The sequence below is a fragment of the Monocercomonoides exilis genome (assembly GCF_001643675.1).
Source record: "Monocercomonoides exilis strain PA203 chromosome Unknown scaffold63-433378, whole genome shotgun sequence".
In the NCBI taxonomy this organism is placed as follows: domain Eukaryota; phylum Preaxostyla; order Oxymonadida; family Polymastigidae; genus Monocercomonoides; species Monocercomonoides exilis.
In genome coordinates, this window is record NW_027150608.1 from 89,490 (window position 1) to 116,947 (window position 27,458).

The window sequence follows — 27,458 nt, forward strand, 5'->3', positions numbered from 1 at the left end:
CAGGAGATGAGAAAAATATTTTGCATCATTATTGACAAAAAGATAAAAATTTAAACACTTTCACCTCTAAAATTCAAATAACCTTGACACTGAACACATCATTTCATACCATATTGTCCTTATAAAAACTGTTAAAAGTTCATAAGACTTCGAAAAAGACAGATGTCAAATCGTTCGGAAAACAAGTGTCACGTATGTTAAAATAATTTTCTTTTATTTACCATTTATATGCTTATAAAATATTATTGAATAAACAACAAAGAACAACAATCACATCGCTCTTTATTGCAAGAAAAAAATAAACAATATTATTGTCATTTGCGGAATTTCCAATGAAAAATGAATATAGCAATTATTAGAAATGGATCAGTTTGGTTTGATGTTTGATTGCAATTTAAAAAAAATAATAAGCAAATATATAAAAAATATAGACGTACTATTTTTAAATATTTCAAAATTTTCCTTTCTTTGTTCATTCACTTTTAAATATGAAATATATCAACAGATTTTTTTTTTTAAAATTTTAAAAAAAAATCAACGCTAAAAAGTGTATAATAAAAATACATTCATCAATTGGATAAATTAAAATATATTAAAAGAATATTCAACTTATTTAGTGAGTTATCAGAAATTCAAACGAGATGGAGAAAGATATTGATCAGAAGTGGTTGCATAGTTGGAAGGACGAGTAGGAGGAGATGAAGAGAAAGGAGAAGAAAAATGTTGATTTGACGAAGAAAGAGAAGAAGAAGAAAAAGAAGAAGAAAGAGAAGAAGAAGAAGAAGAAAGAGAAGGAAAAGAAGAAGTGACATGGGAGAAACGAGAAGGAACTCGAAACTGCAAAACGGAAGAAGAAGAAGGAGGAGAAGAAGAATTTGAAGAAGAAAAAGAAGGAGAAGGAGAAGAAAGAGAAGAAGAAGAAGATTCAGTTGAGCGTTTCAATTTTGAAGCAAAAAACCAATCAGAAAAGGAAGAGAAAGACGAAGTTATACCAGAAAGATATGGAGAAGACAAAGAAGAAGGAGAAGAGGAAAGAGGAGAGGAAGAAAGAGAAGAAGAGGAGGAAGAAAGAGGAGAAGAAGAAAGATGAGAGGGAGAAGAAGAAAGAGAAGAAGAAAGAGAAGAAGAAAGAGAAGAAGAAAGAGGAGAAGCTTTTCCTCTGAGGAAAGGAGAAGGGAGAAGGTTTGAAGAGGCGGAGAGAGAAAGAGAATTTTGATAGTAAAATTTGGGAGGAGTTTTTGGGATTTCATATTTTGGCATATTTGAAGAGGAAGAAGAGGAAGAAGAAGAAGAAAGAGAAGAAGAAGAAGGAGGAGGAGAAGAAAGAGAAGAAAGAGAAGAAGAAAGAGAAGAAGAGGAAGAAAGAGGAGAAGAAGAAGAAGATGATGATATTGTTTGTTCAGAAGAAGAATTCAAAGAAGAAGGAGAAGAAAAACGAGAAGGGCGACGAGGATGAGGGGGAGACAAAGAAGAAGAAGAAGAAGAAGAAGAAGAAGAAAGAGAAGAAAGAGAAGAAAGAGAAGAAAGAGGAGGAGGAGGAGAAGAAGAATTTGAAGAAGAAGAATTCAAAGAAGAAATAGAAGAAGAAATATTATTATCCATATTATCCATATTATTTCTTCCTTTTCCTTCTTTCCATTCTCTTTCATTGGAAATTTTCTTCATTTCTGTTTGTTTGTGTGGCTGATTCGTTTGAAGAGGCGAAAAAAGCGAAGAAGTAAATTTTGAGCTGTTTTGATGGGGACGAAAGGGAGAACGAGAGAAGGAGGATGAATGAGAGAGAGAGGGAGAAGAAGAAGAGGAAGGAGAGGAAGAAGGAGAGGAGGAAGGAGAAGAAGAAGGAGAAGAAGAAGGAGAAGAAGGAGAAGAGGAGGAAAAAGATGAATGAGAGGAATAAGGAGAAGATGATGAAGAAATAGAAGAAGATGTTGATGATGATTGAAAACGAGAAGAAACTGGTGACAAAGAAGGAGATGAGGAAGATGAGGAAGAGGAGGAGGAGAAAGAAGAAGATAAAGAAGATAAAGATGCCGAAAGCGAAGACGAAAACAAACGCGAAGCGAAACTTTTGCCGGCAGCTGTATTTTGTATTTGGGAAGGAGAAACATTCGAATTTTGGGTCTCTGCGGAATTGCTGAGTTGCGGAATTTTTTGCCAGCCGTTTTGTTTGTTGTCACTTTTGATCGATTTAGCTGTGTTATTGTCCGTTTCATTCATTGTTCTGTTTGTCTTCATTGTTTTTCCTTTTAAAATGGAATGTTCTCTTTCTCTTTCTCTCTCTTTCTCTTTTTCTCTTTCTCTTTCTCTTTCTTTTCCCTTCTCCAACTGCTGTTGATATTGCTGAATGAATGAAAAAGACTCATTTTCTGTGTTTTGCTCTGTCTTTCTGTGGGCAAAAGGAAGAGAAGAAGAAGAAGAAGAAGAAGAATTTGTGTTAACTTTGTTGAAAATGAAGGAAATTGCTTTGTTTGTATCATTGTTTGAAACACTCTTTGGAGAAGAAGAGGAAGATGAAAGAGAAGAGGAAAGAAATGAGGTGGAGGGAGAAGAAGAAGAAGAAGAAATTGCATTCAATTTTGAGTGTGTTTCATGAATAGATGAAGGAGGAGGCGGAGGAGGAGGAATAAAATATTTGTAGAAGGGAGGGCGAGAGAAAGGAATATTGTTGACAGAAGAAGAAGAAGAAGAAGAAGAAGAGGAAGAGGAAGAGGAAGAAGAAGAAGAAGATGATGATAAAGAAGGAGAAGGAGAAGGAAAAGAAGAAGAAGAAGAACGAGAAGAGAGAAAGGATCTTAATATTTCAATGTTTGTTTTCTCATTCGCTTTCTTTTCCTCGTTTTCGCTTTCTTCATCAATTTTCCTTCTTTTCAATGAGCTTCTATGAAATGAAGGAGAAGGAGAAGGAGATGAAGAAGGAGATGAAGAAGAAGAGGAAGAAGAGAAAGAGGAAGAAGAAGAAGAAGAAGTGCTTTTCATTTCGATTTGGCTAAGGTTTCTTCTTCTTCTTCTTCTCTTTCTCTTTTTGCCCTTTCTTCTGTATGAATATTCTGTGTAATCATCATCATCTTCATCATCTTCTTCTTCTGTTGTCAAATTTTCGTCTTCTTCTTCTTCTTCTTCCTCTCCTTCTTTCTCTCTCTCTTTCATTTTAGCTTTTTCTCTTGCTTTTTCTTTGACTTTTTCATTGAATTCTTTCAACGCCTTCATTTTCTTCATCCTCTTCTCTTCTTCCTTCCTTTCTCTTTCTCTTTCTCTTTCTCTTTCTTCTTCTTCATTTTCTTCATCTGTGAAATAATCTTCCAATTCTTCTTCTTCTCCCTCTCTTCTTTTTATCTTCCTCATTTCATCTTTTTCATCATCCCATAATTCTTCTTTCTCTTTCTCTTTCTCTTTCTCTTTCTCTTTCTCTTTCTCTCTTCCCTCTTCCTTCTCCTCTTTCTCTTCTCCTTTCTCTCTTCTTTCTCCTTCTCCTTCATCATTAACGTCAACATCTTCTCCTTCTCCTTCTCCTTCTTCTTCTTCCTTCTCTTCTTCTTCTTCTTCCTCTTCCTCTTCTTCCTCATCCAATCTGACTCTTCTCTTCTTCTTCGGTGCTCGATACAACTTCACACTCACAAATCCTGCTAATCCTTCTTGTTTGTTTATTCCTCCTCTTTCTCTTTCTCCTCTTTCTCCTCTTTCTCTTCTTTCTTCTTCTTCTTCTTCTTCTTCTTCTTTTCTTTCTCCTTTCTCTCTTTCTCTTTCTCTTTCTCTTTCTCCTTCTCTTCCATTATTTCCTATCAAATATTCATTTTGCGCATTTTGTGTGTTTTGTGTGTCTTTCAAAGAAGACATTTCATTTGCATCGAATTCTTCTGAAGTTTCATCAAACAAATCATCATCATCTTCCAATGGAGTTAAACTAAATGAAGAAGAAAGAGAAGAAGAAGAAGAAGAAAATGAGGAAGAGGAAGAGGAAGAAGAGGAAGAAGAAAGAGAAGAAGAAGAAGAAGAAGAAGAAGAAACAGTTTGTGTGGTGAATACAGAAGGTGAATTGGAAGAAAAAGACATACTTTTTTGAGATGAAGAGGAAAGAGAAGAAAGAGAAGAAGAAGAAGAAGAGGAGGAGGAGGAAGAAGATGATGAAGGAGAAAGAGAAGAAGGAGAAGAAGAAGGAGAAAGAGAAGAAGAAGGTTTTGTAAGAATATTTGTGGATGTGCTGATGTTATCAGCTGAAGGAGCAATTGAAGAGGAAGAGGAAGATGAAAGGGAAACAGAAGAATTTTGTAGATTTGATGTGATTGGAGAAAGAGAAGAGGAAAGAGAAGAAGAGGAAGAAGAAGAAGAGGAAGAGGAAGAGGAAGAAGATGAAATGTTGAGTTGAAGTGAGTATTGAGCAGAAAGAGAAGCATTTGAAGAGGAAGAAGACAATTGTGATGATGATAATGTTGATGTTAATGAAGATGTTTGAGGAAGAGAAGGAGAAAGAGGAGAAAGAAAGGAAGAAGGAAAGGAAGAGGAAGAGGAAGAAGAAGAAGAAGAAGAAGATATTTCTGTGTTTGAGGATGAATGTGAATCAACAATCATGTTTTTATCATCATTTGCTTTTGTTTGGACTTGAAACTCATTCATAAGAGAAGAGGAAGAAGAAGAAGAAGAAGAGGAGGAGGAGGAAGAAGAAGATAAAGAAATATTCGAATTCTCATCAGCATCATCAGAATTTTTCATCTCAATTTTTTTATCCAAAACTTGTAACATTTCAATTTTTATTCCGTTTTCTTCCTTTTTCATTGTTTTTTCTTCGATTTGCGTGTCCAACTGCTTCTTCAACAGCTTATTCATCTCTTCATCAGCATCATCAGCATCATCATTTTCTTCATGATTGTAATTAGAAAATTTGTTGATATTTAATTCTGTGTTGTTTTCCTCTTCTTTCTTCACATCTTCTTCCTCTTCCTCTTCCTCTCCTTCCTTCTTCCCCCTCTTCTTCTCTTCCTCTTCCTCTTCTTCCTCTTCTTTCTCCTCTTTATCTTTCTTCTTCTCTCCTTCTTCTTCTTCTTCTCCTTCTCCTTCTCTCTTTCTCTCTCTCCTTCCTTCCTCTGCTGTTTCTTCACTTGTGCTGTCATCTGCCAGCAGCTCTAACAAAACAGCTGTTCCATTCCGTTTCGTTCCATTTTTCTGTCTCATCCTCCTCCTCCTCCTCCTTCTCTTTACAACCACACCATCTGCTAATGAAATCTCCTTCTCTTCTTTCTCTTTCTCTTTCTCTTTATTGTCATTGTCTTCATCACTAACGTTTATGTTATCTTCATTGTCATCATAAATATCTTCTCTTTCTTCTTCTCCTCCTTCTTCTCCTTCTCCTTCTCCTCCTTCTTCCTCTTCCTCGTCATTCACATCCTCCACAACCATCTTATTCTTATTCACTCCATTTCCTCCAAAAACATTCAAAATATTCGAAGAATTCGAAGAATGAGCCAAATTCCCAGCCAAACCAGCTGCTCCGCTGTTCTTTCTTGGCCTTCCTGGCCCTCTTCGTATTTTGTCTGCCATTCCGTTTCCTCCTCCTCCTCCTCCTTTTTCTTCTTTTTTGCTACTTGAATTATCTCGAATTATAATCACTTCTGTTTTCATATTCTCTTTTTTCCTTTCTTTCACTTCTCTTCCTTCTCTCCCTTCTCTCCCTTCTTTTCCTTCACTTCCTTCCTTTCTATCATTTATTCCACTTTGCATTCCATTTCCTCTTTCTCCCTTTCCCATCATCATCATCACATTCGCATTCGCATTCGCATTCGCATTCATTGCCATCATCGTCTTCATTTGAAGTTGCTGAGAATTCTGAGCGTTTTGCTTCATCATCCCCTTCTCTCTCATTCTGCTGTTTTCCTCTTTCGCTTCACTTCCTCTGCGAAAAGGCGAGTCAATTCTTCTTTTCTGCTCAGCCGTGCCACGCTGCCTGTTTGTTCTGTCTGAAGGAGAACGAACAGAAAGAGAATGGCGCATCGAATGAGAAGAAGAAGAAGAAGAAGAAGAAGAAGAAGAAGAAGAGGAGGAGGAGGAGGAAAAGGAAGAAGAGGACGGAGAATAAGAAGCAGCTGCAATAAAAGGTTGATATATTCCTGTTGATAAGTCATAAATTGTCTGAATCGAAGAAGAAGGAGAAGAAGAAGCAGAAGAAGCAGAAGAAGAATAAAACCCGTTTTTTGCCTCATTCACATACGGCGACGACACTCTTCTTCTTCTTCCATCCAGCAGCTCCTTCTCCCTCTCCCTCTCCTTCTCCCTCTCTTTCTCTCTTTCTCTCTCTTGCTCCTTCGATATGCGTGGCCAGGGCGTCCAGCTAAGCAGAGCAGGGTTGATCCATCTCTTCTTCTTCCCTTCTGCTGCCTTCAGCTCAGCCTCAATTATCTGCCTCATCTCTGCATACGTCTGCGCGGCGGAACTACAAGAAAAAGAGGAGGAGGAGGAGGAGGAGGAGGAAGAGGAGGAAGAGGAGGAGGAAGAAGAATTGAAAGAGGAGGATGAAGATGAACTACGGACTGCTGTTCCTGTTCCCCATTGCTTAGTTCTTCTTCTTCTTTTGATTGGCGTATTTTGGGCACAAATGGAAGGGGAAGGGGAAGGAGAAGGTGATGGTGAAGGAGAATGAGAAGGAGAAGCGAATGGAGGAGAAAGAGGAGCAGATGCAGAGGGGGAAGGAGAAGGAGAAGGAGAAGGAGATGATGCTGTTGATGAGGCTGGCTCTGAGCTTTTAACAGAAGTGTTTGAATTCTTATTGCTTTCCATTGCTTCTTCATCATTGCCACCAGCAGTGTCATTCTCTCTTTCAATTATTTTGACTTCTTTGTCTTCTCCTTCACCTTCTTCTCCTTCTTCTCTGTTGCGTTCTTCATTCAATCCATTTTGCTGATTGCTTTTCACTTCCTGTTCGTCTGCCTCCTCTTCTTCGTGCTCCAAACGCAGTTTTGTCTTCTTCTTTACCGTTTTTGTTGGTTTTGGCAGTTTTTTCTTTGATATTTCTGTCACTTCTGAGCTGATCGAAGGAGTATTTTGAGTAATTTCTGATGCCACTGAACTTGTTGATGAAGCCAAAGAAGAAGAAGAAGAAGAAGTTGATGTTGATGAAGTGTTATCTGCTTGAACATCCTCCATATTCAATGCGCTTCCATTCATTTTCATCTTCTCGTTCTGTTTCTGCTGTCCTTTCATCACCTGCTGCTCTCCACTCTGCTTCTGCAGATGGCTGCTGCTCTTCTGACTCTGCACCCTCCCCTTCCCTGTCACACCCGAATGTCCATTTGAATGTCCCCCCGAATGTCCCCCCGAATGTCCCCCAGCTCCTTCTCTCCCTGTTCCCTTCTCGTGCCGCTCAGCCCCTCCGCCCAGCAGCCCCATCCCCCTCAGCACCCACACGGCATCGTCTGGCAGAATGCCTGCTGCGTGCGCCATGTTCCGGATGGTCATCCTTCGCTCCTTCAGGTCGTGTGCCAGCAGCGGCAGCAGGCGGTGCTTCCAGAAGGAAAGGAACGTGATGCGCCCGAGGTCGGACAGCGGGCGCTCGGGTGTCTGGATCACTCCTTCCCTCCGCTGCAGCTCGTAGCACAGCGACACCAGCATCTGCCCGTACCCTTTCTTCTGGTACGGCGGCAGCGTCGCAATGCACGCGAGGTTGTAGTCTGACTTCATCCGCTTGTCTTTCGAGAAATACGCAGCAATGTGGCAGCCCAGCGCATCCACCTCGCACAGAACATAGTACGCAAACCACTCCACATCAAAGAACAGCGACTTGTGGTCCAGAAAGAGCTTTCCCAGCAGACACAAGTTCTGACAGTACGTCGGCTCTTCGTTTCCTTGCACCTCAAATATGGAGATATCCCCTTCTCTGTAGATCTCCTTCCCGGGTGGTGCTCTATACGGGCAAGTCGCAACATGTCTTTTAAAATTGCTAGCAAATCGAAACTCTCTCAAGCAATATTCACATATGTATAATTCACGTACAATTCCATATTCCACAGGATAAGGACTTCTATACCAGCACGCTATTTCATTTCTTCCCAACACAATCCACTCAATGTTCTTTACTCCGTCCACATCTTCAATTTTCTCCGATAACGGTCCTAAAAAAGGATCAAGCGCATCTACTATTCCTCCCACAGCTTCGTCTTCGTGGTGTCGTTTCTGAAGTCGTGTTTTAAGCGCTCCCTATGCAAATAATTCGAAAAGAATTCAAAAATGAACATGATTGAGAGTCTGAATAATAAAAATCATCCATTCCAAACATCATCAAAATTTGTTTCATGGGGAGGCAGGCGAACAGAATCCTGGGCTGCCCAGATGTCATGTCGCTTATCGGCTTCGAGAAATTGCAAAAAATCATATTTGTCAAAAAATACACATATTATTTTTAAGTATAATTCACAGCAAACTATCTTTAAAGTGTAGGTAATATTCGTAAACGTTTTTCATCACTTCTCTCCTTTGAACAATTGTTGCTAATCCTAAATATAATAATTATAATTACGCAACAATTCAATTAAAGAGATATCAAAAAAACATATAAAGCATACTATCTGGAAGCCCTAGTTCTGAATACATCACTATAACACCCTCGTCGAAAACTTTCTGTTTAAACATTATTAATTCTAAAAATTGTTATCAAATTTTTAAAATACAAAAAATAATGGTTATTTTTTCAAATTTTTTTTTCTTTAATATTATCTTTTTCTTTTTTCTTTTTTTCTTTTTTTCCCAAATAATATGTTGAATAGATATTATTATTTTTGATGACCTCTTGAAAGACGTTAAAAACGAAATGAAAGTTGGTTGATAACCCGAGGAAAAGAAGACAACTCTGGAAATTCACTTTTTGAACGCCACCTTTATGTTTTGTAATGAAAAAACTTAAAGAAAGATTATTCATTCACAGATTTGTATCTTTTCTTTATTCATCAGTATGGAGATAGAATACACAAGACAGTTGAGATTCCAACAAATAGGACAAAAAGAAGATTTCAGAGCATCAGATGTATTTGAAGCAGGATTTGTTTCAAAAAGTGCATGTCACCAAGCTGTTGAGGTGAAAATTGAACATAGAGACGTCGGAATAAATGGAAGACCCTCGAAAATCAGAAAAAAGTATCGCTATGGAATATCAATACAAGGAAAAAATGGTTTTCACCATCTCAAACGAACAACTGCAAAGAAATGAACAAATGCAATTTGAATTTTTTATTTCAAATATTTAATTATTTTTTATTATTAATAGGCAAGTTTAATTTATTCTTCACAAAAGAACGAAAGTGGAAATGGAAAGGCTGTGAACAAAAAGTGGGGACATTCTTTTATTTCCATAATTGAAGGATCTTCATTAAAAAAGCTTGCAAAACTTCCAACAAATTAAAAAGAACACTGAACAAAGCTCGTTTTGTGTCATTTTTTTGAAGAGTTGGTAGAATTATTTAAAAAGAAAAAACATATTCCACAATTAATATCAACTAGTAATGAAATATTAGTCAAATGGGCATTTTACTAGTTAACAATGGTTATTTCTCAGCCTGATTTCCCCAGTCAGATTTCTCAAGAAGCACCACTTCCTCCATCTATTTCCTTGCTAAAACTTATTTCTGCTTTCGGGGAACATCGTAAAACTTCTGTGATCAGTCATTCCGCATTTCTTTCTCACGAATATGTGCGAGCCAACTCCGATAACTTCGTTTTCAAAGATGCAACAACAAAAGAAATAATTTTTTGTTCATAATTGCATTATTTGTTCAATTTTGAAATAATTAATTCCTTAGATAGAAGGAAAAAATAAATGAAATTGTACAACTTTCAATCACGCTTCTATTTGGATAGAACCACAACATATTCAAACAAATATATCAGAGAGCAAACAAAGGAAAAAAGATTGATATTGCGTTACCTCATTCGCACACCATGCACATCGTATTTTTTCTGGATAAATACGTTAATTCTTTTTCAGTTGAAACAGCATACAATCGCATCGGGTTTTCACATTTTTTGCAACTAAATCCGATTGTGAAAATACGAGATTTCTCTTGTCATAGACAAAAAATAAAAAAGACTTTTTTGTTGATAAATTTTTGTCCTATTTTTCATTCATTTTCCATCACATATTATCACAGGGCAAAGAATGAGTAAATAATTTTTGATATCTCATTTTTTTTCTTCCAAAAATTGCGGTTCGAAATTTCATGTTAAGAATTGATGATTAAACACTGAAAAATCATCACGTCATTAACGGAAAAATTTTCATGTATTCTTTTTTAGCATCGGTTTTTTGAAACAATAATGATGCAAGAAACATTTGAATGAGAAACTTCGAACTTTAAGATAAAAACCTTTGAAAAATAAACATTCCGAAAAAAGTTGTGATTTCAAAAAAAAATCACCCATTTCAATTATTCCCATATTTTTGTTGAAAGTTTGAGTATGAATTTTTTTCACAAAATGCAATGTTGAAAATTGTCATCACTTTCAAAAACTGAAGAATCATTGGAATATCTTGAAATTGAAATTTTGACTCTAAATGGAATATTTTCAAATTTTGAAAACGTGACAGTTTGCTTCTGTTTATAGTGACTTGTTTTATTGTTTCAAAAAGTTGTGCAAAACTCATAATGATAATATCCTCATTTGACATTATTTAACATTCATCTTCTTCAATCCAGAACAGCAGAAAAAAAGAGGATACAAAACAGCAAAAAAAAAAATAATGTCATTTTTATTCAAATATCCGAAAAAAAAAACAAATATCACAACAAAACTTTGAAAGGAAAAATCAAAATAATTTGAAACACCTTTTGAAAAATAAATATTGATTAAATTTGTTTTTTTATGATACGGCTGATCCTTTTTGAAATTAAACTTTCGTTCGAGTTTTTATCGAATATTTTTATCAAAATGGAATTTTTGTAAAAAATTTGTTTTTGCAATTGTTGAATCATAAACTATTTATGTTTCCTATTTCAACTAATTTTTTTCAAAATCCCATTGAGATAAAAAATTTGATCAAAACTTGAATGAAAGAGTGATTTCAAAAAGGATCAGCCTTATCTTTGTGTTCGAAATTGATAAATATCTTTATATAGGGTTCCAATTTTATCTTGACCTTTTTTTTCAAAACCTTTTTTAAAATTAATTTTTAACTTTGCCCCAATTTCATATTTTTAAAGATTTTTAAGTATATATATGAATTCAACAGATAAAATTAAACACATTTTGAAACAAACCTAATTTCACATGGAGGAAGATGGAAGGTTAGACCCCTTCATAAAACTTCTGTGTGGAATTGGAGTGTTGCGTAGGGAATAAAAGCTTTTGTTTGAAAAATGTTAATTTATTATTATTTTTTTTTCCATTTCATTTCTATTAAAAAAATAAAAAATTATTATGATCTTTAAAAGATTATTAAAAAAAATGAAAATATCAACAGAAATAAAATTAAAAGAAGGTCAGAAAAAATTACAGAGAGCAATGTCTTCGCACAAGTATAGAAAATACAACAGTCGGTTGGAGCGAATGGCTCACATCGTTGTTGATGGAGTTGTTCGCATGACGGATGCAATTAATTCCAAGGAATTCAGCCGCACAGGTATCAAAAATGCTGTGAGAGCTCTCAGAAAATGAAGATTGGTTGGAATAGAGTTCAAATCTGCAGCAGTAGTGGGCGAAAAGGAACAAAGAGTAATTGACGTTATTCACATTGAAGCAAAGTCTGGAACATGTTTAATTTTTAAAAAAAACAAGAGAATAAGTTTGCTTAATATTTATTTATATGTTTTAATCATTTGTTTTTCAGATAGAAAATGTTATAAACGACAACGATGACGAAGACGCACCATTTGCCGAAGTTTCAATGTCAGCCACGTATGGCTTTGTCAAGCGTCATCCTGAGCTGATGACTGGAACGCCGAAGAATATGGACATCAACAGACTGGCTGTTTCGTGCAGAAGTGTTTTTGAACCCTGGTTCAAAACACTCGACGAGCTGCATGAAAAGTTCCATTATAATCCAGCTTTAATTATAAACATCGATGAATCTTCAACGCGCATTCCCACAGACTCAAAACAGCTTGTTGTGCATACTGCAGACACAAAAGCAGGTTTCACGAAAGAACAACCAAGAATGATTAATTCTACATTCGTGGCAGCTGTTGCAGCGGACGGATCTGCCTTTCCTTCAGTCATATTGTGGCCAAGTGTAAAGCTGCCAGAAGAGCTGAAAAGCCTGTTATCTCCAACGCTTGAGATATGGGCAAATGAAAGCAGCTGGATGGACAACGTGTGCCTTAAAAGGGATGCTCTCACAGTTCTTCTTCTTTCTGTCATCGAAAGAAGAAAGCGCATGTCACTTGAAAACGAACACATTCTTCTCCTTCTTGACTCGCATGCAACTCGCGCAGATCCATCGATCTTGCGAGAATTCCAAAAACAACAAGTCGACGTTTTAACCTTTGGACCACACAGCACACACCTCTGTCAACCACTGGACAGAGGAGTGTTTGCCGTGTTCAAATCTGAACTGACAAACAGATTTGAGGCTCCCTCTTCTTCTTCATCTTCCTCCAAACGAGCTGCAATTTCCGACGTTCTGCCTCAAGCCATCCACACTGCATTATCTCCTTCTGTAATTCACAAAGCTTTCGGCTGCAGTGGTGTTCTTCACAATTCTTCTGGGCCAGTTCTTTTGAAACTGCCCGAATCTTCAATTTACCCTCTTCCATCTCGCAGAAATAGATTCAACTTTTATGGAAAAGTGATAACCGACGAAAATCTTTAAGAGAAATGGGAAAATCATTTGAAAATGAATATTGAAAGGAAAAATGAAATGGATGAAAAGGAGATAGATGAAGTGAAGACTGTTGTGGATGAAAAGAAAAAAATAAAAAGAAAACTTCTTCATGCGAAAAACGATGATTCTGAAGACGAAAAGAAAGATAATGCATTAATCGAGCAGAAGGAAAAAGGAAAGTTAATCGAAAAATTTATTCTGATTTTGTTATCTTTTCATAATGTTGTTTTTTGAATTTTTTCACTTCATTTTTTTGGGTCAGAAAAAAGAAAATGGGACAGGATAAAATAAAAACCCCAACTTGTTCAATTAAAGTTTTCTTTTTGACACACATATTTTTTTTTAACTCTATATACATAAATGTGAAGCTTGAATTGGAAAATGTTTCTTTCTTTTTTTCCTCATTTGAAAAAATATGTTCATTTCAAACCGGATAGTGAGAGCTTAAAAGACTTTAATAATTACGTTGTGAATGAATTGTGAAATAACAAGTCTTCATTCGAAACAACAATGGCAAAGCTATTTTTTTGTGTTTTGTCAAACACTTTAATCGCTTCCATTTGAACAATCATTATCAAACTGTGAGTCACCAAAGAAAAACACATTCAACATTGAGATTATTGACATTGAAAAAGCATCAAACAGAACCGAATAATGAATCACCCTGAAGAGTGATGAAAAGGAACTGTTATCTGTGTTTTTGAAACAATTGAAAATGAACACAGATCATCTTCATTCATTTCTTTCAATTTCTTTTTTCAAACAAATAACCCATTTCCCACTTCATAAATCATTATTAAAAATTTCTGAGCATATTTTATATTCTTTTCCACTTTGCTATTTTGACATCAAAACATTTAAAATCGAGATTTGTATGCTGAAAAAAAATGAAAAAAATACTGAAAAAAACACTTAATTTCTCATTTTCAATCAACAAAAACTCAAAAAACGTTCTGAAAAAATTTACTAAAAATCAGGGGAAAGGTGCTGGTTTGGAGCTTAAAGTTGTTGGATGGAATGAATCGATTCAAAGGCTGAAGTCAAGCAGGAAGAATCAACAAAGAATAATATCCCATCAAAAAAAGGTGATTATGAACATTGAACAAATAACTCATTTGAACATCAAATTCCATTTGTGCGCTTGAAGGAACTTGCTGAAAAATACGTGAAACTGAATAACACAAAGTTATGAGAAAAATAGGAATTACAAACTTCAAATGAACAAAAAAGGGAATTTCAATCTAAATCAAAATCAAAATCAAAAACAAAAACAAAAACAAAAACAAAAATCAATAAAAAACGAGTCAGATGTGAAATGAAATCCTCATTTTTGAATGAAATGAATCAACTCCATTGAACAGAAATATAAAAACAATCCTGAAAATGAATACAAAAAATGAAATCACAACAAACACTCCTCGAACAACGAAAAATTTGGAAGAACAATAGCAAACTCACAAATCCATTCTCTATGAAAACAAACACTATAAATCAAAACAAATCACAAAACATCAACATGTCAGCCTTCAAATAGTTATTTTCTCAAACAAAACGTTCAACTTCATTTCTCCATCTCCTTCACAAATCCTTTTTTTCTGTTCGTTTCTCTTCCAATGTCTCGTCTCCACTTTCAACATCGCTCCTCACAACAATCCTCCTGTTCCGGTCGTAGATGCCATCCGACATCGTCATGATCAACTTTCCTGCTGGAAAGTGGCTGACACACTCCCGCCTCACACTCTCCAGCCCAGCCCTGTCTTTCGCCTCCTGCCAAAGGCACGCTTTCATCACTTCGCAAAAACTGCTCTCGCCTACAGCTGACAAGCACGGTCTCTCTCCATTCACAATCTTCTGCCCTGCCACCTCTGCCTCATACTCCCCAAACGGGATTTGAAGAGTCAGACACTCCCACAGCAACATCCCAATCGAAAACACAACTGACTCCTTTGTTGCTCCCATTTTCTTGTTGATCAGCAGCTCGGGTGCCTTTCATCGCAAACACTCTTTTTTGAAATCATTTTCATCCTCAAATGCTGATGAAGGAAGGGAATCATCCTCATCCTCATCATTGCCACTGGCAGATGTTACAACTGTTGAAGAAGAGATTGATGATAAGTCGGAATCTGAATCATCTGATGAAAGCAAATCTGAATGCATCACAATGCAAATGACCATGTGCTCAGAGAAAAGAATAATGTGTGGGCTGAGATTGGCAAGAGAAGATAATCCATTTTCCATTTCATCAAATGAGTGGAGTGCGAGATTGGCCACCCAGAACAGGATCTGAGCAGCTGTTTGCTCCCTCTCATTCAATGAACCAATTGACATCTCTTTTGTCTTATTTCTTCCATGAAGCAGCATGAACAGCGAATCTCTCAAATCCACAATCAGCTTTTCGTGAGGCGATGAGCAGGCCATTGCATCCACCAGATTCGACATTGAAGAGGTGGTTGGACACAGACTCTCCGATCGAACAAATGTTGAATCTGAATCTGTTGTTAAAGTTGATGAAATGGAAGGAGAAGGTGTTCTCTTCCTTATCTCTTCTTCTTCTTCCTCAACCTTCTCCAATGCCCATTCAGGGATCTTGTCTGAATCCCTCCCCAGAATATATTCAGTGGAATCGCTCTCCGCCAGAAGGTGCTCTGAAGATTCTGAATGCTCCATCTCCTTTCCATTCATTCTTTTCTTTATCCTCTCTTCATTCTTCTCCTCTGCCTCTCTCTCAGCTCTCCTCCACTGTGCTTCAGGTGACATCTCCATCGTCACCATTTCAAATGCTTTTGGATCTTTTCTGATGTTATCATTCACGATCTCTCTCAGATCTTTGTTCTCAATCTTTGCTTTCCTCCATCGAATAATAAATGCAACTGCCACAATAAGAATAATCACAAGAATAACTGCCATGATAATCACAATCAACAACCAATAGGATTTTCCTTCTTTTCCACTTTCAGCAAGTTTTTCATTTCCATTTTCCTTTGTTTCACTTGCATTCTTCAGAATAAATGAATCAGTTGATGATGGAGATTCTGCATTTCCAAACAAAACATGCACACTAACTTCTATTTCATTTCCACAACTGCTGATAAGATCCTTTGCCACACTCCCTTCAACTTCTCTTTCTGATAAAAATCCATTTGAGTCAAAATCATGCTTTTCAATCTCTTTCTCCTCTCCTTTTCTCTTCACAACTGAGAATGAAAGATTGCATGGAACAAGAAGCAATCCCTTGAATGCCAGCTTCATTCTGTTTGCCTCTTCTTTTGCTTCCACACTCTCAAGAACAGGAATGAAGAATGATGAATCCCTTTCTGAAACAATCCCTTCAAAACTGCACCCTTCATTCAACATCCAAAGTGAAGTATTTCTCTCCAATCCATCTCCTCCTTTCAAACTCATCACATTCAATATTCCAATATCTGAGCAAATGATATTTCTTCTCAATGATAGATATCCTTCAATAGAAGGATTATTGTTTGAGAAATTCCCTGCTTCAATCAAAACGCTTCCTCCACTCATTGTTATTCCACCATCTGGTGAATTCATGATTGTGGTATCTTTCATCAAAACAGAACTGTTGGAGACATCCACAACAGATCCATCCCTTCTGCAAATCTCATCATCTCTTCCTTTCACCTCATTCGCTTGCTTTCCTTTTCTTTCATCTCCTTCCTCTCCATCAAACAAACATGATCCAATCAGCACAACCACACACTCACAAATCTCCACCATTCTCCCTCTTTCATTCGTGCCTTGGCATTGAGCAAAAGAGCAGTTCAGCACACTCATTCTCTTTTCGGCTCCTTCCAGCTTCATCACACTCTCATTCCCACAAACAGAGTTATTCTCAAAATTCACTTCCTTCATCTCCACATCAACCTTCCCTCCAACACAAATCAAACCACATTCACTCATGACATCCCAAACTCCAATCTCACTCATCGAAACCTTTCCCTCTTTGGTGAACGAGAGAAGTGGTGCTGTGGTGTGAATCCCATCAAATGTTGTTTCTGTCATCTTCAGCTCTCCACTCTCAACACTCACAATCCTGCTCTTCATCACCAGATCCATCGTTGCTGAGCTGAACAAACACTCCGAAATCTCCAATCTCCCATCCTTCTCTTTCACAATGCTTTCCCCACCCCACCAAAACATCTCCCCAAACATAAATCCACATCTCTCCACAACACACTCATCAACAAACACAATCACACTTCCTCCATTCATTTCATCTTCTTCAATCATTGTGTTCAAATGAATGGTTGCCTGCACTCTCTTCAATGGTTTCACATTCAAATCTCCAATCTCACACACTCCCCCAATCAGACATTCTCCATCAATCAGAATCATATTCGCAACACTCCTTTCAAGGTGTCGAGCTCCACACCAAATGCTTTGGCATGGCTTCTCCTGTGCCCCACACTGTCTGCTCTCACTCCCATTCACCGATACAAACACCTGAGGGGAGTAAAAGAATGTGATCAATGGAATCAGATCAACATCAACCTTGTCAACATCATCCCTCCCACAAATCGAGTTGCTCGACTTCAAAGCATCCTGGCTGAAGTCCAGAACAAACAGCGTCTCATTCACCTGCCCTGCAATCGAACAGCACTTGATGAACATATCCTTCCCCACAAATGCCTCATTCATCACAAATCGAATGTTTTCCAGTCTCACCCCAAGAGCTGGCATTTCCTTTTCAACCGATTCAGCTTTCGGATCAGCTGCATCAATCATCAATCCTCCTCCTCTCCCATCCACTGTCGAGCACATGCACATCACAAACGAGCATCCTCTCACTTTCAATTCTGATTCCCCACTCTTCAGACACACTTTCACCCCTCCCCCTTCCTCGCTCCTCTCGCTCGCACACTTCGTCAGCACACACCCTTCCATCACACACTCCACACCAACCCCGAACGAATCCACACTCACAACACATGCTCCATTCTCTCCACATGAAATGTTTGTGAATGTCGACTCATTCACTCTCACAACTACGTTCGCATTTCTTTCTTCTCTTTTCGTGAATTGGAAATTGTGTGATCCCTCAGTCAGCGTGATCAGGCTTCCCCCTGATATTGTTGTGTTCAATATCGACACATTCACCACCGAAATCACTTCCACTTCTGCTCCAAACTCCACAAACCCTTTCGCCACACTCAACTCAGAAAGCGTCAAATCCTCAATTGCAAGACTTCCTCCATCCACCCTCACAATACAATACTTCATCTCTCTTGTTTCCTCAGAACAATCAATCAAACAACTCGCAACTGAAAGCATTGCAGAGGATGATGAAGACTGAACGAATGATGAATGCCTCCCCAATTCATTCGGCATTGTGAATGATATGTTCTTGAATGAAAGATGAACATTCGAAACAACCATCGATTCACCTTCTCTATTTCCATCCATTTCTCTCACTTTCAAAACTGTCCCTTTCTTTTCTCCTTCAATTGTCACAACGGGAGTTTCTGTTAATGAAGGAGGTGACAGAAATGATATTCCTTTGTTGAGTACTCCTGCTCCAACAATGTTGATGTGTGATTCCCCTTCTCCAAGTGGTTCATATCTCAGTGATATCAAGTGCTCAACTGATGAACATGGTGCTTCAGAAAACCCACACCCACTGAAGTCTCTTCCTCCCTCCTTCGAAACAAACCCGTTCCCACTCCAGTTCGTCCACAAATACACAACCAATGGAATCACATATCCCTCCTCTCCTGTCGTCTTCCTCTCCCATCCACACAACTCATCAAACGATCTCAACTCCTCTGAACTCATCTCCCATTTGAAGTTCTCTTTGTTCACAACCTCACTCAGATCCCATCCTAAAACAAACACATTCTTCCCTTTCCAGGCATTGCATCCCTCAAATATCATTCCTTCCAAAACAAATGATCCCATTTGATTGGGAAGTTCAACAAACATCCCTCCTCCCATTCCTCTTCCTCCATCCTCAACATCCTCTGTTGGCACTTCACATCCTGATAAATTCACATTATTCATTTCCAAGCTCCCTCCCTTCCCCACTGATATCATAATCCCTCCTCCTTTCATTCCACTTCCACCTGAACATGTTGATGAAAAATTGCTTTCTTCAATATTCACACTTCCTCCTTCTGCATTCATCCCAACATTCAAACATCCTCCTCCATTCCCACCTTCCACTTCCACTCCACTCACTCTGCTGTTCAACATCTCCAATTTCACTCCGCCAATCATCGTTATTGGTGATATCCCATTCATTGTCACTGACCCTTCCATCACAAACCCATTCATAATTAATTCTCCTCCCTCAATGTTTATCACATTATATCCTATCTTTCCATCAGTCAATGCCCCACTCTCAAATGAGACTGAACAGTTCGTCACACTGAGTGTTGATGTTGAATGGATGAATGCACTTCTCCTCATATTCAACTGACCTTTCACAACAAATGAAAGTCTGCTCATTGTCAGTGAACTCGAACATCCAACAAGCCATTCTTGTGTGGCTGACCCTCCATCACTCACATTCACCTGTATTTTTTCCTCCTCCAATGATTCTATTCTGCCTGAAATTATCACACCAAATAAAGGTCCTGTTATTTCCTTGGCTATTGACGAAGATGAGGCAACTTCTATTTCTTTTGAACTTTCACTCAATCTTGAGTTCGCACAATAATCAACTGTCAAGCATCTGAATTCATCAAATCCACAATGATTGTGGTCCTTCCCATTTCCTCCACTCCCATCAACAATCACCTTTGTCCCAATTGAGCACAAATACACAAAGAGTGGAATCACTCCACTTTCATCCCCATTTTCACTTCCACACAGTTTCAACACATCAGATGGAATGATACTTGTGTCAAAAAATGAAAATGTTTCTGTATTCACTTTTGACTCCAAAAACACTCCACTCCCACAATGAACAAACACATCCTTCCCAAACGAGGCGTCATTCTCCTTCACTTTCGAAAACTCAACATTCTGCCCAATTGTCAATCCACATTCTCCACTCTCCATCAATACAAACAACCCTCCTCCTCTCCCTCCATTTCCTCTGTTATTCTCTGCCTTGCATCCATCAATCACACTCGTTCCATTCACAATTACATTCCCACTTTCCTGCAATCCAACATATATTCCTCCTCCATTTCCCTCCTCACACTCACAATCCCCTATTGTTATGTTGCTCACCACAAATGTCTCCTCTAACTTCACACTCTTTGCCACAACAACTCCATCTCCACTCCTCAACTTCACGTTCAGAATTGTCACATTTGCTAAAACACTTTCTTTTGATGAATGTTCTGACTCTGAAAACAATGGTTTTGAGATATTCATATCTTTGATCTCCACGCCAACCATCGACAGCTGTGACAGCGGCACCACAAACAAAGATGATGATATCACATATTCTCCTGTGTTACTCGTGGTGATCACAACATCCTCCAATGAAAGTGACCCACTTCCTTCAGACACAACAACCACACTTGGCGAAGAAGGACTTGTTGTTGAGTTGCAATCAATCTTCAAGTTCATTAAACCAAGATGGCCACTCGCCACACTGAAGAGCGCTATCGAAGTCGATGAAAGTGTTCCTGTTCCAATCACACTCACCTCTTTCCCTCTCCCAACAATCGAGATCTTCTTTTCTCCAACAATAATCGTCTTCTCTTCACTCATATGCTTCCCATCAAGCACTGTGATTGTCGAGCTTGGCTGTGCCATGTTCGTCCCAACCACATACCCCACTGTTTTGCAAGGTGCTTCCTCTTTAATCCCGCACAGATGACTCGAATCATTTCCACTCACCCCCACAAATATCACCTTCGACCATTCGTTCAGCCATTTCCTCTTTTCCGTATGATAATACAACCAACTTTTGCTTGAATCTGAGTAATTGTATGCATAGCATACTCTCTGTTCATTTGTGTTTGTGGTGAAACATTCAAAGAACGGACTGTTTGAAGTCTTGAAAACATTATCTCGATCATAAAAAACGATATCGTGGCCATATGGTGTATCTGCAGAGCAATGGCATTCATAGAATAAGAAGAAATAGCAATAAATCGTTTCTTTTGAAATTTTTTGTGAGTACGGCTCCAACCTCAAACCTCCTCCGCATGATACAGCTGAACATGAAATGAACTGAATATTCCTCACTTTAAATTGCGCTGGTATGTTATGCAAACTTAAGCCCCCGGCATATGAAGTTTTAACTGTGCATGAAATGAAACTACAATCAAACACACATGCGCTCTCCCCTTTTCCACTTTCTGTTCCAATACATCCTGCTCCTGAAACCACAGAAGAATGAAGCAACATACCCCCTCCTTGATCGTTTGCTTCACAATTCTGGAATTCACATCCACTGATCCGAACACAAGATGTGATTGCATGAATGAACATTCCACCTCCAGAATAGCGTTGTGATGAACATGAGTCAAACGAGCTGTCAACAATCTCAACAGATTTAATGTGAAAGCACATGATTGCCCCTCCACACCAAAAAGAATTGCAATCTTTGAAAGAGCAATGAGAAACAGATACAGATGCATTTGATTGACTGTACATGCAAATCGCCCCTCCACTTGATATTCCATCGTCGTATGATTGACTTTCCCCAGTCGTCTTCGATCCGTTCCATTCACACCAAATGAATGAATTAGCTCCATTGGTTGTTGTATTTTGCCTCCCTGGAGACTGTTTAGCATCTTTCGATCCGATGAATTGAACATTTCTTGTTCTGCAACAGCAAGTGAACGAGGTGTTTGATGCAGAAAAAGAGGCAAAGGGATTGTTGAGTGAAGGAACAATCCCTCCATCATACACATCGCAAACTGATGAAAGTGAGCAACTGTTCATCAAGCTCAAGATTTGAGATGATGTTGCTGTTGGTGGTGAATAATCAGAAGATGCTGTTGAGACGTTGAAAAAAGTGAGTTGTGAGAGAGATACAAGGGGAATAGAGGGTGAAGAGAGGAATGGGGCTGATGAGACACAAAAAGAGGAGAAATGAGATGAACAAACTGAAACATGACATTTTTTTGAATGAACCTCTTCAAATGGTTTTGAAGAGAAGAGAGATGGGCATTTCTGAAAATGTGAATTCAAAGGGAATCGGAGAGATATGTTGGTGAACAGCCCACAACTTCCACTCAAACAAAATGGTGGCATTTCTCCTCCAATCTCTATCCTGCATCTGCTCACTTCGATGAAACATCCTTTCACTGCATTCAAGACACTTTGGCCATCATTTGGCACCAATCCCAGGGAGTGGAGTTTTATTGAAGAATTGCCAATCATCAAACACCCTTCAATCCAACTTTCTCCCTCAAATCTTTGTTGTTTCCTCATTTTTCGTTCATCAGACACGTTTGTTCCTCGAGCCATTTCATTTGGGCTGGCTTCTCCGAATTCGAGTTTTTCATCATTCTCTTCTTTTGAATCTCCAATCTTTCTTTTTTCATATTTCTGCGTTATTTTCGTTCCACCTTCTCTTCCATCGTTATTTGTTTCCAATCCTATTTCATTGGCAAAAACGTCCTTTTGAAAGGTGTCCGACCAATTTCTCTCGAGATTATCATCAATTCTTTCATTCTTGTATTCCCTCATCTGACATGTTTCTTCATTTGCAGCACCATTGTACATGCACTGAAAATATATTATGCAGACAAAACAGCATATTCCCGACAGCATTGAGTCCAGCACCCAAGTGGAATATCCTTTTCTTTTTTTCCCCTGAATTCCTTTTTCTAATATGGGAGATGAACTTTGAAAATATTCATTTCAAAAGTGAAATTGTATTTTTATTTGTAGTTGCATTTTTTCAACATTCTTTTAAAGGAAAACAAGTTATTGTATTGATCATATGAATAATATTAATTGAGAATACAACAATTTTGATATGTTGAGTTTTCATCAACCAACAAGTGGACAGTGATATAATGCAGTTTCTATGATGCCACATTATATTTAGAAGCATCTGAGAGAGATTAACTTGCACATTCAAATTTAACAATTGGTCAGTGGATTGTTCTTCAAAACATTTGTTTGTTCGAAGAATTAAAGAGCTTTTGGAGAAATATTTGTAATTTCATATCGCAGTATGATATTTTTCATTAAATTGAGAATTTGTATTTTTTGAATTTTCAAACATCAGAAACAATGATTGATTTCTGAATTGAAGATTGAAAAGCGAATCCTGGCCGAAATGAACATTTTCAATCAAAGAAATGATCCACACAGGATTTATTTATTCAATGATGCGCATTTTGCATTTTATGAATTGTGGATGCATCTTGCATGCTTTGAGCAGAAAAAGATGCTATTTCAGCCAAAAGAGATTTGCCAAAGGCTGAAATCCTTGAAAATGGACATTTTCAGCAAAAGCAAAGATAACATTGGAAGAGAGGGCTTTTGAATAAAATGTTTGCCAAATTGTGATTTTTTCGAACAATTTCAAGAAAACAAAACCATTTGTTTGATTATTTATTGGAATGGAAATTCTCATCTGCTTATATCTATTTATATTTTTTATTTCAATAGAACAATACGAGGGCAATGGGCAACGTCTCATGCGCCTTGTTTCTGAATGATTTGTTTGACAAATTGCTTTGGTGAAAGAGGCAAAGGAAGAAAAATGAGCAGACGAATGTCAGGAGTTTTGGAAAAGTGGAGAAATGATGAAGTGAGATGGAAGATGGATGAATGATATTTTTTCTTTTTGGTGGAAGCCATGGAGAAATGCATTGGGTGTGGGGGACGATTTGGGATTGAATTTGCTGTTGAGGAGAAGAAAGAACAAGAATTGTGCTGGTAATTGCACAATGAAGGCATCAGATGGAAACTTGAAATGGAAGTGACTTCATTTCGATTTCATGTTCTATTTGTGTGGGTCGGCATTGAATGAGAATGCTTGGAAGCAGCAGGAGTGAAAAGGATTATGAGCGAATTTGGGTGAGGATGATTGAGAGAGAGAGAGAGAGAGAGAAATGCAAAGCAGAGGAAAAAGAGAATCAACCACAGAAGCAGAAGGAGATTTGGATGCACAAATCGTCATATTCACAGGTGCAACAAAATTTTCATTCGGAACGAGAAAAAAAGGAATCATGAGCTGTCGAAGAATAAAGTTGATGTTCAATGAAATTTCATCTTCATCTTCAACACAACAATCTCCAAACACCCCTCAAACATCATCAACTCCTTCCTCACAATCTTCACTAATTGCTTTGGAAGAGCATGAAAAACGCAAAACGGGTGGATTATCTTCTACCACTGTTGATTTTAAGCCACCTTTCACTTCTTCCTCTCTTGTGAATTCTGGGAGGAAAATCAATTCAACTTGTGGTGATTGAGCAGCAGAGAAGAAGAAGAAGAAGAAGAGAAAGGGAAAGAATCAGAATATATTTTTAGTTTATTGGCCATATGTTCTGTCATTGTTGTCAATTTTGTTCTTCTCAAACTTCATCATCATCTATTTTCAAATTCTTTCTCTTTCTCTTCCTCTTCTTCTTCATATTCTTTTCTTCTTCTTCTTCTTCTTCTTCTTCTTCTTCTTCTTCTCTTCTTCTTCTTCTTCTTCTTCTTCTTCGTTTTCTTCTTCTTCTTCGTTTTCTTCGTCTTCTTCGTCTTCTTTGTCTTTTTCGTCTTTTTCTCTGATGCTTTCTCTCACTTTGTATCAGACGATCTCATATCAAGTTTATTTATACAGCTCGACGAGCCGCACCACAAAACAGAATCAAACATTGCTTCATTTCTTTTCCTTCTACTCAGCAGATCAATCGTCAAATGATTCTTCATTTCGTGTTTCATTCACGATTTCCACGAAAAAAAAAGCTATATGTGCAAAATAGGTCTTTTCATTGTATCTTCTTCTTATTCTTCTTTATTCTATTTCATGAAGGAAAAAAACGTACAACTCAAATTAACATGTATCCAGCCACTTTCCAACAATGAATGAAAATGAAATGAAGAGCAATGAAACTAAAATTAGCGGAGCTTCACAAAAAGATTTCTGAACAAAAGAGAAGGAAGAAAAAGAAAGAAAAAGAAAACTCAGCTGCAATTGTTTTGAGAAGATTTATCCAATGAAAATATTTTGTGAATGGATCCAAGAAATGTTTATTCGAAGAAGAAAGAATTGCAATTTTCAGAGAAGAGAATGAAGAATATCATCAATAAAATTTTTCTTTTTCAATAAAAAGAAAATAAAAAGAGGATGAACTGTTTTGTTGCCGATAGGAAAAGATATCAAACAAGAGAATGAAAAAGAGAAAAAGAATTCAATCGTGATTGACTTGCTTCAGTCAAACACATTTCGAATTTCATTTCAAAAATTGTCGCTTCCTCTTCGTTTTCTTATTTTTCTGTTTTATTTAGCAATAATGATATTTGTGACTGGATTCTTCAACAAAGATTAATCTTTGATGCTTTCGCAATCATTTTATGAAGTGTCTTTTCTTTCTTCTTCTTGAAATTGATTAAAACACAGTTAGAAAGAGAACAAAAAGAACAATTGAAAAAATTCAAGAATTGACAATTGAGCAATTGAATTTCTGACGAAAAATGAATGAATCTTCTTTATGAAGATGGAGGATAATAATTCGTTCAATGATGATTCTTGATGAAAATGAAAAATAAGAATGGTTGTTTCAATTTTTCTTTTTTTCTTTTTTGAAAAAGAAATAAAAACATTAATTAAAATTCTTCAAATGATTGTTGTTTTCCCCATTTTTTGAAATGAATAAAAAATGATCAAAATAATTTCGGAGTTACAGAATAAAATGAAAAGAATTTGGTTAAACGTTAACAAAATAATCTGAAATATCCAATGATAAATTATTATCATTTTTGTATAGAAAAGAAAATATTCCAAGAAAGCTTACAATGATATCTTTATATCCTTCATCTTCCATCTTTTCAGATATCTTTCTTTTGGATGCCTTTCTTTTCGCTTCTTCAGCATTGTCAGTTGTCTTTTCTTTCAATCTTTTTGAAATACTCAAAAAGAAATGCAAACAATTCCTTGTGATTAAATTATCCAAAGATGATTGTACCATTCCCTCCAAAATACAATCAATGGCGCCTTTCTTCAACAAGATTTCAACATTCACAACCCTTTTTTCTTCTGCTTTTCTTAATAAATAAGCACACCCGTTGCATATATCTCTGTAATAATCCTTCGCTTCTCGATATAACTCCACAATGCTTCTAATAAGCTTTGTAGTTTCTTCATTCCACAATTTGCATAATAAAAAGCAATGATCAATATTATAGAGCCATCTCCAGATAATATGCACTTCTATTCTTCCATTTTCTTCTTTATATCTCTTCCAATCTACACACTTCTCGAGCTCTTCCAGCTCTTTTGCTGCCTCTTTCATAAAATGAAGCTCATTCACAATCATTTCCTCTAGACTTTCGCCTTTGTGAAATCTATTAATCATAAACTGCCAAGCAGACTGATAGGAAAGATGAGTGAGGTTGTGTCGCTTTTGATGATGTTGTATTATCTCTTTGATTTCATCCAGGTAAAGTTCTTCTGGCACTTTCTAATAAAAATTAGAAAAAGGAAATATAATAACTTCAAAAATGAAATAGATATGTTCACACATATTTATTTCTAATGTAATTCAAAGAAAGCAAAGCCATTTCCGCTTCTTTCTTTGCGTCCTCATTTTCCTCTTTCATTAATGCAGCTTTCAAAAGACAAGGCACGCAAATTGATAATAATTCTGATGAAAACCACTCCTTATGCAAAAGATAGCATTCGCAAAGATCTATCAATAGCTTATCGTTCTTCACTTCTTTCTTCTTCTTTTCGTCAATTATCATCTTTTGAAATCTTCCGCTCAGCGAAGAACTATCAAAGAATAGGTTTCTGACATTTTTCAGCGCTTTGCAATATCCCACGGACTTCAACAACAAAATTGCGCTTTCCAATGACAATGTCTTTTCCTCAATCATTTTGTCCATTTTATAATGCATTCCAGTTGTGAAAACTGATCCAAAATTCTTTTTTATTCATTTCATTAACTATTTCATTCAATTCCTCTATTTTCTTTCTCTGTTCATCTTTTTTGCAACATTCCAGTCCATAAAGCAATTCTTCAAAAGACATTCAGAAAACAAAAACTTATTCAAAATTGTTCAATCCAAATAAAATGGTATTCCAGAAAACTTCACAGTTTTGGTTATCATCTGTATTCTGTCTTCAGGCTTATCACCATTTGTCAAACTCATTCTGCTTGTCGCAAAAAATATACAAAAAGATAGGCAAATCTTGATAAGCAACAAAATAAAAGATAAAAACAAACAACATTGATTATCAAGCAAAATTTTAATAATCTCAATATATTCTGTTTTGCTTTTGCATTATATTAATATGTGCAATAGAAAATGTTTGGAGGTCAATTGGATTGGCTTTAAAAGAACAAAATAAAGAAATCTTTTTTTCTGTTTGATCAAACCAACAGAAAATATGAAGGTTTTTTATTTCTGAAGTTCTTTTTTCTGGAGTTAATTATTGTGGTTTTTATAAAAGACAAACTGAGATTGAAAGATATTTTTATTTTTCTCATTTCATCCACTTTACACTCTTTTCTTCATTTTTGAATATTTTCATAATATGATAAATATTTTTTCCTTTGTTGGACTAAGAATTGAT

At 36.9% G+C, this 27,458-nt stretch overlaps 5 protein-coding genes across 5 annotated transcripts; 1 reads left to right on the forward strand and 4 right to left on the reverse strand.

Annotated features, from left to right (window-relative positions):
• Window positions 1-506: 506 nt before the first annotated feature.
• Window positions 507-8,613, reverse strand: MONOS_5411 (putative histone acetyltransferase KAT8; the record flags this gene model as incomplete). The annotated part of the gene is made up of 4 exons (XM_067875556.1): window positions 507-8,181; window positions 8,259-8,332; window positions 8,406-8,477; window positions 8,547-8,613. The coding sequence occupies 4 exons, from the start codon at window positions 8,611-8,613 to the stop codon at window positions 625-627; spliced, it is 7,770 nt and encodes a 2,589-aa protein (XP_067719339.1). The 3' UTR covers window positions 507-624.
• A 2,862-nt stretch (window positions 8,614-11,475) lies between these two features.
• On the forward strand, window positions 11,476-12,781 carry MONOS_5412 (uncharacterized protein; the record flags this gene model as incomplete). The annotated part of the gene is made up of 2 exons (XM_067875557.1): window positions 11,476-11,547; window positions 11,801-12,781. 2 exons carry the CDS (start codon window positions 11,476-11,478, stop codon window positions 12,779-12,781), a joined length of 1,053 nt encoding a protein of 350 aa, XP_067719340.1.
• Window positions 12,782-14,371: 1,590 nt separating this feature from the next.
• MONOS_5413 (uncharacterized protein) lies at window positions 14,372-14,752 on the reverse strand (the record flags this gene model as incomplete). Its single annotated transcript, XM_067875558.1, has 1 exon — window positions 14,372-14,752. The coding sequence occupies one exon, from the start codon at window positions 14,750-14,752 to the stop codon at window positions 14,372-14,374; it is 381 nt and encodes a 126-aa protein (XP_067719341.1).
• A 30-nt stretch (window positions 14,753-14,782) lies between these two features.
• MONOS_5414 (uncharacterized protein) lies at window positions 14,783-22,441 on the reverse strand (the record flags this gene model as incomplete). The annotated part of the gene is made up of 1 exon (XM_067875559.1): window positions 14,783-22,441. The coding sequence occupies one exon, from the start codon at window positions 22,439-22,441 to the stop codon at window positions 14,783-14,785; it is 7,659 nt and encodes a 2,552-aa protein (XP_067719342.1).
• Window positions 22,442-25,489: 3,048 nt separating this feature from the next.
• On the reverse strand, window positions 25,490-27,246 carry MONOS_18314 (uncharacterized protein). Its single transcript, XM_067871323.1, has 3 exons — window positions 27,109-27,246; window positions 26,405-27,035; window positions 25,490-26,343 (listed from the first exon to the last, which is right to left on the reverse strand). Exons 2-3 carry the CDS (start codon window positions 26,777-26,779, stop codon window positions 25,591-25,593), a joined length of 1,128 nt encoding a protein of 375 aa, XP_067719343.1. The 5' UTR covers window positions 26,780-27,035; window positions 27,109-27,246; the 3' UTR covers window positions 25,490-25,590.
• Window positions 27,247-27,458: the final 212 nt, after the last annotated feature.

Excerpts from the sequence above, each read along its gene's own strand:
- MONOS_18314 (XM_067871323.1), bottom strand. The coding sequence starts at position 26,779 with ATGCATTATAAAATGGACAAAATGATTGAGGAAAAGACATTGTCATTG. Across the intron at positions 26,344-26,404 it reads ATTACATTAGAAATAAATAT|AAAGTGCCAGAAGAACTTTA; the intron begins GTGTGAACATAT and ends AATTTTTATTAG.